We start from the raw sequence: 15024 nt of genomic DNA, 5'->3' as shown, positions 1-15024 counted from the left end.
TCTGGGCCTCATTCCCTGGTTTCTATGATTCACTGGCACTCAAGAAAGCTGAAGAGGGGACCAAGGAGATAGTACAGTGGATGGGGCATTTGCCTTGCACTCGACAGATCCAGGTTCAATCCCCGGCATACCATATGGTGTCCTGAGCCCGCCAGGAGTGATCTCTCAGCATGAATAAACTTGATGTTCACATCTCCAAACCTTTGCTCCAGTAATTTTTTTTTAATAGCCTGAGTTTTTGATCCTGGGGACCAGCCAGCAGTGAATCCAGAGAAGTATGTGAGGACTATCTGGATGAGAGAAAAGAAAATCTTTATCCCACAGCTTGAGGCCTGCATAGGTACAAGCCCCCTCTCTGGAGGTGTGACTGTCTTTTCCCTTCTCTCTGGCCAAACACTAGCCATCTTTGATAATCCTAATCTAAAGCTACACTATATTTCACTGTATAACCGTCATGAGTTTTATGCCAAATTATTTAAAAAAAAAATGAGATGCAACCATTATGTGAAGTTTTTTTTTTTAAAAAAAGCCAATATGGCTAAAAATAACTCAGAGTAGGGAGGTGGGTCAGAAAGACAGAGTGAGAGGTACTACACTCACTTGCCTAGCACTCAGAAGTACCCTGGTTCAATCCCCAGCACCACTAGGGGTCACTCCCGAGCACCACTGGGTGTGGCTCAGAAACCCAATTTCCGCCTTGCTCCTCCCTCCCACACCCAAACAAAACAAAACAAAACAAAACAGTACCACATTGATGCAGTGATGAGAATTATTCTGTCAAAGGCTTACCCTGCTACAAAGCCAGCTCCAATCTCGGTTCTCTGAAACCCACACTATATCTTTGAACCTTCCTTCAGACATCCCACAGATCACTTACATAATCCCCCTTTCTATATTGTAACTTCCTTGAAGCCAGGAATCTTGACTTTTGTCTCTGCTGTCCCATAAAGTTTCTAGCCTGGAGCATATGGGTGCAGGTTAGGGGGGGGGGGGGTGCAGATTTGCCAGAAAAAGCAACTGGAGGAATAATAAATACATGAATCCCCTTCCCTTACCAGGTTCTCTGTGTCAAACATTGGCTAATGTGCCTGCCGCTCTCTCGACAAATCAATTACTCGAGTTTTCTGCTGTTTCTAATTAGCAGGGCTATTTCTTCCAACCCTCTGATTTCTCCAGTATTTTTGTGGGGCCACATCCGTTAATAAACCCAGAATGATTTCTGCATATTAAGTTCCTTGGTGACTGGTCACATCTTCAAAAGAAAAAAAAATGAATAACAACAGCAACAACAAAATAGAACAAGACTAAGACCGCATCTTTGGTGACAGACAAAGCAGGTTCCTTTCCTCTTTGCAACCCCCAGCAAAGGGCAGTGCCTGGCTGTGACTGGAAGCCACCGTCCAGGGGGAAAGAAGGACGCGCAGAGAAGGGAAATGCATCACCCCTTGATCTGCGCCCTCCGCCTCCAGAATCCAAAAAAGAAAAGCCTCCAAAAAGATGGAGGCTTTTCTTCCCCGTCCTTCCCAGCTCAGTCTGCACAACTCCAGTCTCCCGGCGTTTCTTGGAGAAACTTTCAGCTTAGGGAAACCCAGCCCGGCCCCCTCACCCCCAGCCCCGCGTGGCCAGCTCCCGCGGCCGGCCAGGTTCTCTCCCTCGGCTGGCTGCGTGGTTCCTGACCCGGGGAGGCCGGCAGCTTCCTCCTGGTTGCCATGGCCACGGCCGCGGCCCGCGGCCCTGTGCGAGCCGGGACGCCGGGCCAAGCGCGCGAGCGCATTCCGTCCAGCCCCGCCGATCAAAGCAGCTGTCAAGGGCGGAGGGAAGGCTGCGCGCCGCGGCCGGCCTTGGAGGGGCCCCCGCCGGCCTCGCCCCGGGACTCGCCCCGCGATGTAAGTCAGTTCTCGGTTCTGTTTCGGAAGCGCGCGGTGGTTCCCGTCCTCCGAGCGACAGGTCTATGCCAGGGGCCAGCGCTCCCGGTGCACGACAGGGGAAAAAGTTCTGGACGCCCCTTGCTGGGGTCACCTTGTCGCCTTTGCGTTTCCCACGCAGGATGGACGCTGTTGGGTGAAAAGTTTCTTTCTCCTCCAGAAACTTTTTGAAGGCTGCCGGGCATGTGGATTGGGACTTAAATGGGTTTTTTTTTTTTTTTTGAGGGGGGGTGGTATGGGGGAGGTTTTTTTTTTTTCTGCCTTTAAAAGGAAATGTTTTCAGGGCATTAAGCAAAGAACAAAAAGGGCTTCTGACTGTGTCCCTAAATAGATAAACTCAGAGGGGCTAATATTATATAACAGATATCTCCATGGACTCGCGACTTCTTGTTTCTATTTGAAAACATCTGGTTATATTTTCCTGCCGGTCTTTAAGGCTAAATAGCAATTAAATAAAGGCAATCTGCCGCCTCTCTCTTTCCCTTATGGTGACTGCAGAGCAGAAACACTGAAAAAAATAGCATCCAAGGAGTTTCTTTGCTCTTTTCTTCAAACTCGGTAATTATATTTGCTGCCTATTTGCAATCGCTCATGAGGAAACATGGGAAAATTCAAAAGCAGCTACGTTTGCATGAGCATTCGTGCCAGATTGACTAACTTTTTTTTTTATTGTTTGTTTGGTTTTTTGGACCACACCTGGCAGTGCTCAGGGCTTACTCCTGGCTCTGTGCTCAGGTCACTCCTGGTGGAACTCGGGGGATTCGATGGCGTGCTGGGGATCAAACTTGGGTTGGTGATGTGCAAGGTCAGCACCTCCCTGCCCACTGTACTAGCTCCTCAGCGCCCCCCCAATACCCCCCACCCCCATCCAATGAACTTTTTTAAATGATTGGTCCCCGTGTGCAAAACAAAACAACCCCATGAGAAATACTATACTAACCATCAAGATACTGGGAGTGTTTGGGTCAAATTCAGTAGTTCAGCATAGTTCATTGTTTAATAAACATGGTTTGGACAGTTTTTTTGTTTAAGCCATAAATGTGTCGGAGTATATTGAAGAAAGGAGATATTTCAACAAAGTTGTGTGTGAGCTTTAGAAAAGAAACCAGTCTGCAAGAACTACCAAAAGTATCAGAATTTACTTGTTTCAATTCTTTTTAATAAAATGAGTGAGTTTGGGGGAGTTAAAAAATCACTTTTTAAAATTCCAAATCATGCGGTATATTCAAAACAAACAAACCCCAAGAAAAGCACAATTAAAATGTTGATAGTAATTGGGCCCTTTCTGAAAATAACAGTTTCTCCAAAATATTTCTAGAAGTGAAGTGCTTTTCCTCAGCTCCCAGAGAGTTCCGCCCATGCCAGCGTTGGTGGTGCTTAAAGCTGATATCCCACCAGCTTGGCCAATCTGTGTCCAGGGGCACGTGGTTTGCGTCAGTGGCGAGACCACCCAGCCTGCGTAGCTCAGAGGGGTTGTTAGCACTCAAGCGGTTTATTCCTGCACTTGCGGATTCTTGAGAACTGCACGAAAGATTTGCAGATAAAACTCAGAAGCTAGGGCTGGAGCGATAGCACAGTGGGGAGGGAGTTTGCCTTGCAGGCGGACGACCTGGGTTCGATTCCCAGCATCCCATATGGTCCCCCGAGCACCACCAGGAGTAATTCTGAGTGCAGAGCCAGGAGTAACCCCTGAGCATCACCGGGTGTGACCCAAAAAGAAAAAAAAAACTCAGAAGCTGAAGAAGTGTGAGTTGGTTGTACAGTTTAAGGAGATGGTCCAGGCCCCTCCCCGGCCCAGGCCTCTCCTTCCACTCCTGTAGGCGTTGCCCGCCCTGTCCCTCCATGCCCAGCGCCGTGGACAGTCTCCTGAATCCTGTCTCTCACTGCATGCCCCAAGCCGGCGCACTATGGTCGGGTGTGGTCCCTGCGCTGTTCTCTCTCCCGTGTCCAACTTCCTGGCCTGCCATCTTCAACTGGACTCCTGTCATGTGTGTCCCCTGACTGGGGCTGCTGCTCTGTCACCTGTCACTGGGCCTCTCTAGGGCTGTCCCCCAGTGGCTCCCTGTCCCCTCTGCTTTCCTGAGTTTCTGTCCATGGCCACAGACGTGCACGTGAGATCCCTGCTGTATGTAAGGCTGTCTGTCTGGGTACTGGTGAGGGGGGAAGAGACAGAGAGAGGGAGAGGGAGAAAGGAGGAAGGAGGGAGGGAGAGAAAGGGAAGAGAGGGGAAATGGGAGAAAGAGAGAGGGAGAGAGGGGGGAGAGAGAGAGGGGAAGAGAGAGAGGGGGAGGGAAGGAGGGAGAAAGAGAGAGGGAGAGAGGTAGGGAGAGAAGGGGGAGAGAGGGGAGGAGAAGAGATAGGGAGAGGAGAGGGATGGAGGGAGTGAGAGGGGAAGGGGAGGGAAGAGACAGGGAGGGAGGAGGGAGGGAGAGAAAAAGGAGTGGAGAGAGAGAGGGAGGGAGGGAGAGAGTAAGGGAGAGGGGAAAGAGGGAGGAAGGGATGGAGGAAGAGAGAAAGGGAGATGAGAGGGAGGGAGAGAGAAAGGGAGAGGGGTGAGAGAGGGAGGGAGAGAGAAAGGGAGGAGAGAGGACAGAGAGGGAAGAGGGATATGGAGGGAGGGAGGGAGGGAGGGAGGGAGGGAGGGAGGGAGGGAGGGAGGGAGGGAGCGGGCAGGGAGGTTGCTGCTGCCTGGCTGGGGGCTTCCTTTTGTCTGCTCCCATCCCCACCTCCCAGCCACCACTATTTTGACTGGATCCCTTTCAATAGGCGAGATTTCGAGTGATGAGTTCTCCAAGTGAACTAGTTTTCCTGCACTCTACCCTTCCACCTCCCCGTTTCAGGGTCCCAGCCAAGGGGTAGCAGTGTCTCAGGAGGATGAACCCCCAATAATGTAACCATCTAAGCATCCCCCAAGTCGTGCAAGGGAGAGGTTCAGGGAGAGGCCGTCCCTGGTCCAGCCCTGATCCCAAAGCAGGACCAGTGTCACGTGGATAAGAGGAGCAGCTGTGTGCCTCATTTGGAAATGTTATTTACGCTGTTTCTGCGGTGCCAAGAGGAGCCCAGCCCAGCACCTCCTTCTGGTTGGCTCCTGAGATCCTCTGAGATCCTCTTAGTCCCATATTCCATGCCGGTGTTAGCAACCCTCAACTAGCATCCTTCAATTTTTTTATTTCAAAAAATGGGGGTGGGGCAGAGCAATTGTAAATCGGGTAGCACGTTGCCTTGCATGCAGCTGACCCTGGTTCAATCCTTGGCATCCCATATGGTCCCCTGAGTACCACCAGGAGTGATTTCTGAGCACAGAGCCAGGAGTAAGCCCTGAATACTGCCAAGTGTGGCCTAAAAACCAAATAAATAAATAAATAAAATAAGAAGGGGTACACACCCAGCTGTGCTCAGCTTACACGTGGCTTTGAGCACAGGGATCACTCAGGGTGGTACCTGGGAGACAATTCAAGGGTGCTGGGGGTGGAACCTGGGTCGGCCACATGCAAGGCCAGAGCTCGTCCCATTGTCCTGGCGCCAATGTCCAATACTGCTTTCAATATTCCAAGACCAATCCCACAGCGATTACACCTTCCCATCACCAATATTTCAAATTTTTCCCAACCACCACCCAAGTCTGCTCCAATCAAGGCCCTAAATAATATATTTTGTATTGCTTGTTATGAATGATTCGCTAAAAATGATTCAAAAACATTTCCTTAGAAGAAAGTATATGAAGATTGTTGTATCTCAGCCTGGAGCCATTAAGCCATTGGCTAAAAGATTTTACTACCATGCTGTGTTACAGGTTGAGCCTTGTGTGCTAATATATATACATATATATGTACATACATACATATATACATATATGTGCATATGTACATTTATGTGTACATATATATGTACATCACTGTATCACTGTCATCCCATTGTTCATCGATTTGCTCAAGCAAACACCAGTAACATCTCCATTGTGAGACTTGTTCCTGCTCTTGGCATATTGTATACACCAGAGGTAGCTTGCCAGGCTCTGCCGTGAAACAAAACCATAATACCAGATTATTGTTTTATAAGCGCAGTACCAATGACAGTTTGTCTTTTGGGGGTGTGTGTGGGGAGGGGTTGTTTGGCTTTTTATCACACCCAGTGGTGCTTAGGGCTTTCTCCTGGCTCTGCACTCAGGTACCACTCCTGGCAGTGCTCAGGAACCAAATGTAGTGCTGGAGATTAAACCTGGGTCAGCCATGTGCACAACAAGTGCTCTACGTACTGTGCTATCTCTCCAGCCCATATGTCGTATTATTTTAGAAAATCCTACATTACCAACAATTGTGCAAAGCAATACATATATACATATATATATATATTGCTTTTGGGGTCACACCCAGCAATGCTCAGGGGTTACTCCTGTCTCTGCACTCAGGAATTACTCCTGGTAGTGCTTGGGAGACCATATGGGATGCCAGGGTTTGAACCCGGTTGAGCCATGTGGAGGCAAATGCCCTACCTGCTGCACTATCACTCCGCAATATATATATACATATATATACACATATATATAATTGAGATCAGTTGTCTTCTACTTTACACCCCTTTTAATGTGGTGTTCTCTTCCTGGTATATCAGTAATTATCAGTAATATAGAGTAAGAGATGTTGTTCTAGGAATTCTAAATTTTTTAATAGGTTGATACAGATGGCGTTAAGTTCTTTTCTTCCTTTATGGGTCACACCCAGCGATGCTCAGGGAATTACTCCTGGTCGTGCTCTGGTGGCCATATGGGATGCTGGAGATCAAACCCGGGTCTGCTGTGTGCAAAGCAAACGACCTACCCTCTGGAGTATCACTCTGACCCCTGGAGTTAGGTTTTTAGCTGGATGGTGACCTTGGTTTTCGGCTGCCTGGGCTCTTTTGGGGTGAGTGAGTCCCTCTACCCGCCCTGCTCTGAGCTGCCCCAGATATGAGGTTCACAGAGGAGCGTTCTGACTTTGCTTGTTTACCACGTGTTTCTGAAACATTTGCTTAGAGAAGAACAAGCTTGACTCCTTGTTTCTCTGCCTGCCAGAGGTGGAAGGTCAGAGTTTAGTGACAGAATTGGAGGCAGAGGACATGGCTGGCTGGGACCATCAATGACATCACACCATCGCTTCCGCCCTGAGTCTTTACAGCATCGTTACTGTCTGGTTCCCAGCTAGCGGTCTCCATCCTGCTCAGAGGGCTCGAGCCAGTCATTTCACTGACCCATACTTCAGTTAACTGGTATGAAAATTGCACCGTAGCAACCTTCAGGATTACTGCCAGCATCAAACAATACGGAACATGTCAAGCACTCTGAGTAGCTTATCTGGCTCAAGCGAAGAACTCAGGAATGTTACTATGGTTTGCTTGTTTGGGGCTTGGTGGCCGCACACAATCAATCCCTGGCTCTGTGCTCAAAAGTGACTCGTGGCAATGCTCAGGGACCGTGTGTGGTACAGGGATCAAACGTGGCTCGTGACCGCTGCAGCCGCATACAGAGCAAGCACCTCATCTCCTGCTCGCTCGCTCTCTCCTCTCTCTCACTCGCTCAATTTCTCTCTCCCCCTCTCCTCTCTGGCCAATAAATGTTGTTATTTGTAACCAACAAAAAGGGCATCTACTTTCAGAGCTGGAGCAATAGTATAGCAGGTAGGGTGTTTGCCTTACACACGTCTGACCTGGGTTCAATCCCCAGCATTCCATATGGTCCCCAGAGCATAGCCAAGAGTAATTCCTGAGCACAGAGCCAGGAGTACTGAGCCCTGAGCACGCACTTCCAGGTGTGACTCAAAAAACAAGATAAAATTTGATATGTAATTTTAAAGCGGCTGTGCAATATCTTTGGCCTACTTCTCCCTCTGGGAGAAACTGGCAAGCTTCTGAGAGTTTCCTGCCCACATGGGAGGCAAATGCCTTGCAAGCTTCCCATGGTGTATTCATATGCTAAAGCCAGTAACAAGCTGGATCCCTTTCCCCTGACCCTGAAAGAGCCTCCAATGCAGCATCGTTGGGAAGGCCGAGTGGAGAGAGGCTTCTAAAACCTCAGGAATAGGACGAATGGAGAGGTTACTGAAACTGCTCGAGAAATCGACAATCAACGGGATTTTGTGATTCATGATTGATGCAATATTCCATAACATAATCTACACTTTACATACATAAAAATCTGTATATATTTTTTAAAGTATCATTCCAAATTCAACATTTCACACATGCATAACCACCCCCTTCCCTTAAAGTACATTTTCCCATCAATAACCATTTCCTCTCTTTACCTGGATTAGCCTTTGGGGCCCAGGGGCAGTGAAGTATTGGCACGGTGGCTCCTTGTCCCTTCCTAGTGCTCCTGGGAATCAAGACTTGGAAATTGGTGACACCTGCCAGGCAGGAAGGGAGTTTCCAAGGAAGAGGTTGGATAAGTAAGCGTGAAAACCAGGGTAGAGTCAGCAGGGAACTGGCCCTCAGCAGGGGGCAGGCAGCCCAAGGATCTACATGGCCTATGTTGAAAAGAGCAACAGGCACACGTACACACCAGGGAGGAAGGGCAAGAGCTGGGCGAGAGAGAGCAGAAGCAGCCAGGAGAACATGAAAACCAGGAGAACCTGCCCTGTGTCCAGAAGGAACAGGGGGCCAGAGTGACAGCACAGAGCGCAGGGCATTTTCCTTGCATGCAGCCGAACCGGGTTCGATTCCCAGCATCCCCTATGGTCCCCCGAGCACTGCCAGGAGTAATCCCTGAGTGCATGAGCCAGGAATAACCCCTGTGCATTGCCGGGTGTGGTGACCCAAAAAGAAAAAAGAAAAAAAGAAAGAACAGGAAGGTTTTTTGCAAAAGGCCGGAACGTGGGACCAGAGATACAGCACAAGGGGGCAAGGCCTTGTATGCAGTCAGGCCTGGTTCAGTTCCCGGCACTTCATAGCGGCCCCTTGACACCGCCAGGAGTGATCCCTGAGCACAGAGCCAGGAGGAGCTCCTGAGCATGGCTGGGGGGAGTCCGAACACCTATCCCCTCAGGCCCCCCCACCCCAGGAAAAAGGTGGGTACAGGCCAGGATGTCACCTGATGGTGAGAAGCTCAAGGAGGTGAGACGGAAACTTGACCGTGGATCTGGCACTGGGGGAGTGGAGGGGAGAGTCAAAACTGGGTAGTGAGGAGGGAAAGCTCTGAAGAAACAACAGGCCGGACATGGCTGAGAAAAAACTGAACACCCACAACAGCCAGAATCTGCCCAAACAACCTGAGTGCCCAAGAACAGAGGACCGGTTAAAGAAACTTTGGTACATCTACACAATGGAGTACTATGCAGCTGTTAGGAACAATGAAGTCATGAAATTTGCTTCTAAGTGGATGGTCATGGAGAGTATCATGCTGAGTGAAATGAGTCAGAAAGAGGGACAGACATAGAAGGACTGCACTCATCTGTGGAATATAAAATAACATAATAGGAGACTGTCACCCAAGGACAGTAGACACAAGGGCCAGGGAGATTGCTCCATAGTTAGAAGTCTGACTCATGAGCTGGGGGAGAAAGCAGCTGGGATAGAGAAGGGATCACTAAGGCAATGATGGTTGGAGGGATAATTCGGGATGGGAGAAAGTAGATAAAGGACCAAACGTGATGGCCTCTCAGTATCTGTATTATAAACCATAATGCCCAAAAGGAGAGAGAGAGAGTATGGGGGAAACTGTCTGTCATAGAGGCAGGGAGAGGGGTCGGAAAGGGGGATACTGGGGACATTGGTGGTGGGGAATGTGCCCTGGTGGAGGGATGGGTGTTCAATCATTGTATGACTGAAACTCAAACATGAAAGCTTTGTAACTGTACCTCACAGTGACTCAAAAAAGAAAAAAGAAAAAACTGAACACCAAAAGTACGAGGTTCCCTGTTTCAGTACAGGTGTGTTTCTGAAAGCTTGCTCTCAGTCTCCTTCATAGTCAACTGGTGTAGAAACAACAGAACAATAGGGTGGAGTCAGACAGGAACTATCCTGGCCTCAAGCATACTGGGGCTTCCTGGCAGGTGGGATGGGAAGGCAGTTGAAGAGGTAGGAGAAGGTGGTTCTTAGCTGGTGAGAGATAGAAAGCATTCTCCATGAGAAAGGTCTGGACTGCTGAAAGGGAAAACGCATTGGATCGCATGTACACACACACACACACACACACACACACACACACACACACACACACACACACACACACACACACACACACACCCTTTGCCTTGCCTCCTTTCTCCCTTTTCATCTGTTTCTTATAAAAGAATTACTGCCCACTCTCGCCTCTGAAGTGACCGGTCAGCCCCGTCATTCAGGATACCAGAACCCTCTCTGCATCAAGGTGCTCTAAAGCCTTTGTGTGGAGTGGTGCCAAGAACCCCTTGTGGTGGGGGTGGGGGAGGGTGTAAACCCAGATTACCTGTTTTAGCCTAGTCTGCTCCTGTAAAAAAAAAGAAAGTCCCCTTAAGCCAGTGATAGTGAGGGGAGAGGTATTTTTCTTGATACTTGATTTAAATACCATGGTCATGGGTTTTTGATATTCTAATCCCACCACCAGAGTGACCTTCCCTCCACCCCTCCACAACTGAGGAATTTTTAAAAACGTAAACTTCTTACTTTCAGGCCAGGAGACATAGTTGAGCAGGTAAGAACTGTGCTTGCCTGTGGCCAGCCCCAGGCACACTGCATGGTCCTGTAGCCCCCCCCCCCAGTGCTCCCTGAGCAGACAACCAGGAGTGCTCCCTGAGCAGACAGTCAGGAGTGCTCCCCGAGCAGACAACCAGGAGTAAGCCCTGAGCAGAGCTGGAGGTGGCCCCCAAATCATTCAATAAACTTCTTTCAGATAATTTCAGACTGCACAAAAATTGTGCAGATAGGGGCTGGAGCGATAGCACAGTGGGTAGGGAGTTTGCCTTGCATGCAGCTGACCTAGGTTCGATTCGCAGCATCCTATAGGGTCCTCTGAGCACCGCCAGGAGTAATTCCTGAGTGCAGAGCCAGGAGGAACCCCTGTGCATCACCGGGTGTGACCCAAAAAGCAAAAAAAAAATTGTGCATACAGTACCATGAGTTTCTATAACCTCTCCCCTCCCCACACCCCCGCGCGCACCCAAACACCCTAGTCCTTATAGTCTATCCTTAGCCTGGTACGTGCATCACAAGCACGGGAGCAATACTGATTTGTGGCCGGGGGTACTGTGCCTTTATTTAGCTCACCTTGGAGTTGAGCCACTGTCCTTCCTTGCACTGCAGGGCAGGATCTCACCTTTCATTGTCGAGGATATTTGACTGCAGAATTAGAGCGAGGTGAATACATTCTTCGTCTTTCTCTGTTGGATTTCTTCCACAAGATGCTTTCTCTCCTGCCTTCCATTTTGCTGTAGATGGGACAATGGCATCCTGCTTCAGAGCTGAGGAGAGTTCCAGTGTGCCTGCATACCAGCCTGCATGGCGTGGGCCTTTCTCTGTGGGCACTGCCATGGGTCCCATCCCTGGACTGTCAGAGACTGTCACACAGTAAACACTGGGGTGCCTCTCACTCCTCAAGTTAATGATCTCAAGTAGATACGCAGCCTTGCAACTGCTGGGTCATCCTGGAGTTCTATTTTTAGTTTTGGAGGAAGTTCCCTGGTGTTTTTCTTTCTTTTTTTTTTTTTTCCAGAATGGCTTCACCAGTTTATAATCTAACACTTCCTACAGGCCTCATTTCCCCCAGGAGGCAGTTTCCATCCCTTAAAGATATTTCAAGAAAGCAGGGAGGTTGAAATAGCCTTTGATGTCGATATTTGTGTCTAGGACAGTTATGGGGGAAGCCTGACCCTTGCTTTTTGGAAATGGAAGCGTTGGGATCCGTTGTACGCAGATGAAAGGGAAATGATTAAGGAAACAGCTCCAGGGACTTTGGGGAGGGTGATAATGTAGAACCCTGAGTGAAAGATCTGCCTCGGGCGGATTTATTGCTCTGGAAGCCAGTAATGAAAAGAGTCCGCCAGCCTCCTTTTTTTTTTTTTTTTTTTTGTTTCTCTTCTCCTAGCAAAGGGATTACTCTGACTCATTTTCCTTGGCAACCTCACACTCACTAAATACTGGCCCTATAATGTGACGGAAGTTTTACAAGACTGGAGTCTCAGCCATGAGACAGTGGGGAAGTTTGATGCGGAGCTAGTATAATCTCCCACAAAATGGTCTTGAGCAATGCCCTTTGAAGCTCCACAGGTGAGCTGTGACGGGTGGGGGGGGGTCTCTGAGCGGTGGCCCAGGGTCTCCTCTTAGGCTGTGTTTCACTCTATGACCCAGCAGATCGAAAGAAAGTGCCAAGGCAGCTAGAACCAGGCAAGAAGCTCATTGGCCCCTGGCGGCTAGGGATGGGCTGGGAGACTTGACCAGACCCGCAGGCTAGACCCTGCCCACTCAGTCTCCAACCCGTCTGCACCAAATCTCATGCAGGGGCTGGGGGACCTTGGGCATAGCTGGGCCACACAACAAAATCACATGCACGCCCGCCCCCAAAAGGCCTTGGCTTACTAGTTCAATAAGATGTTATTCTTCACAATTCCAGGGAGCAAAGAGAGGAAGTGAGGTATGAATAATAGGCATATCTCTAGCGGCCAAACACATAGAATGGGGAGGTGTGTGTGTGTGTGTGTGTGTGTGTGTGTGTGTGTGTGTGTGTGTGTGTGTGTGTACACCTGGTGTGGCTTAAAAACCAAAACCAAACAGAACCCCCAAAACGCAGACTTCTGACTCAGCCGAGTGCACACGCTCACTTGGGTGATAGAAATGTTCCCAGGCACCTCTGTGTGATGGGCCTGAGGCAGCAGCGAGAGGGTCTGCCCCTAGCCAGCCTCCCAGAGCGAGAAATCCACCCACTGGGCTCAGTCCTTTCCAAACCCAGGACAGCTGTTCTTCCAGCTGGCGCTCAATCATCTGAGTCCAGAAGCTTCTGAGCCCGGAAGCCCCATGTTTGAACCCCATGTTGGGGTTTAAATGCTCTTCCCTTATCCCTGTTTGCTGCTGGTGATGTTGGTTTGGGGAGAATCACACATGCGCGCGCGCACACACACACACACATACACACACACACACACGGCACGGTTGTACCTCCCTGGGGTTTGTGCACTCGCTCATGGTATACACACAACACATACTAAGGGATGTCCCCTTTACCCATATCGCCGCTTCAGCACGTTCCAGTCGTGGTCTCGAAGGGGGTAACACATTTCTCTCATGAGGCTCATGGACTCACACCGTTGTCATGGCTGGGAGGATCCCAATAGCAGAGCCACCCAAGCTTGGCACCCAGGGGAGGCACCAGGGATCCAACTCGAAGTCTCATGTTTGCAAAACAGGTGCTTCTGTCACTGAATCATGCCCCTGGCCCCTGTGATCCATTTTTATTCTTCAATCCATCTCACAACAATGAGTCGACTGATCGTTGCAGAACTTGTATCTCGTGTCTGGGGCGGGCGGCTTCCAGGGACCTCTTTAGGGTCTTGCCTCTACCCCACCTCTATTTACATGACAGCATCCCCTGCCCCAAGCATTCTTTTTGTTTTTCTTTTTGGGTCACACCCAGTGATGCACAGGGGTTACTCCTGGCTCTGCACTCAGGAATTACTCCTGGCAGTGCTCGGAGTTACTTACTCTGGGATGCTGGGGATCGAACCCGGGTTGGCCACATGCAAGGCAAACACCCTACCCACTGTGCTATAGCTCCAGCCCCGCCCTGGGCATTCTTGGGACAGAAATAGGTCTTTGCTGTCACAAATGAGCCTTTTGTGTGCTTCTGTTCCTCATGTCCACTGGATGGTCAGTGACTGTCCCTGTGTGTGCCATGGGTTCCCCAGCTGGTTCTCTGGCCTGAGGGCCCAGGATTTCCCCAAGAGGGGCCCAGGGGTGCTGCCCACACCCCCCTTCCTCATTGCACCAGAGCTGTGCCACCCTCAGCGCTAAGGGGGCTCAATGTTCCATCCACCCACTCACTGACCCGCCCCCCCCCAATACACACACACACACATCGTCTGTGTCCCTGTTTGTCATCTGGCAGGACAGACCCCACAGCCCTAAGTTCTTTTGTTCACTTTTGGCTTTGGGACCACACCCAGTGGTGCTCAGGGCTTAGCCTGGCTCTGCACTCAGGAAATCGCCCCTGGCAAGCTTGAGGGACCCTTTGGGGTGCCGGGGGATCAGACCTGAGTGGACCACAGGCAAAGCAATTTCCCACCCTGCTGCCGTTCTCTTCTCTGTCTCTGCTTCTGTGGCTCTTGTGACTGCATGCAGCTTGCTAGAGGAATGGAGCGATGCCTTCCTCTCAGACGCCTTGGCTGCACAAGCGGTCTCCTCGTGCTTCACAAGGCGGCAGTCACCACTGGTGGGGCTCGGACCCAGGCATGCTAGGGGCCATGCTTCAGCCCGTCGCCCTCTCTGGCAGGCACAGGAGGGGACCAGAACCTGTTTTTGATGGCAACCCAGACTCCTACCATTCTGTAAAAACATGTTACACACATTTTAATTAGTGGGAACAGAGATTGCGCAATGATTTCCACGTTCCAGACTTGCTCACTAATAATTTCAAGGCCTCCCATTTTCCGGAATTTACAGGGAGACATTTGTAATTCTGTTCCAGGAAAAGAAGTGATGCAGGGGTAAAATAATAATGATGATAATAATAATAATAATAATAATAATAATCCTTTGTCGTTTATCAAGCCTGTTCTCCTTGGCCTTGCATGCAGCCATCACTAGTCTGGGCCCAGGCCCTGCAGAGGGTCCCCCTAGCACTGGCAGGAGTGATCCCTGAAGCCGTGAGGCTTGTCTGCAGCTGCTGTGCTACTTGGGGCTACTATTCAGCTCTGTCCACCTACACACACACACACACACACACACACACACACACACACAGCTTGCTTCGCTCTTACCAGCTTTCTTTTCTTTCTCTTTTCTTCTTATTTTTTTTTACTTTGGTTTGAATTTTTATTTGTTTGAGGGCCACACCTGGCGATGCTCAGGACTTCTGGCTCTTCACTCAGGGGGTCCCTCCTGGTGGGCTGGGGGACCATCTGGGGTGCCAGGGACCAAACCCATGTTGACCACATGCAAG

At 49.9% G+C, this 15024-nt stretch overlaps 1 protein-coding gene across 1 annotated transcript in view; it reads left to right on the top strand.

The window, feature by feature from the left end:
- Positions 1–1664: 1664 nt before the first annotated feature.
- Positions 1665–15024, top strand: part of C2H21orf62 (chromosome 2 C21orf62 homolog) — a 34990-nt gene continuing 21630 nt past the window's right edge. The window contains exon 1 of the mRNA XM_055125127.1: positions 1665–1886. Coding sequence (XP_054981102.1) covers positions 1885–1886 — 2 coding nt within the window. The 5' untranslated portion in view covers positions 1665–1884. The remainder of the gene's footprint in view (positions 1887–15024) is intronic.

The sequence above is a fragment of the Sorex araneus genome, chromosome 2 (genome assembly GCF_027595985.1).
Source record: "Sorex araneus isolate mSorAra2 chromosome 2, mSorAra2.pri, whole genome shotgun sequence".
NCBI lineage: Eukaryota > Metazoa > Chordata > Mammalia > Eulipotyphla > Soricidae > Sorex > Sorex araneus.
Note: the sequence above shows the minus strand (reverse complement) of the source record. Positions and strands in the feature narration are given on the sequence as shown.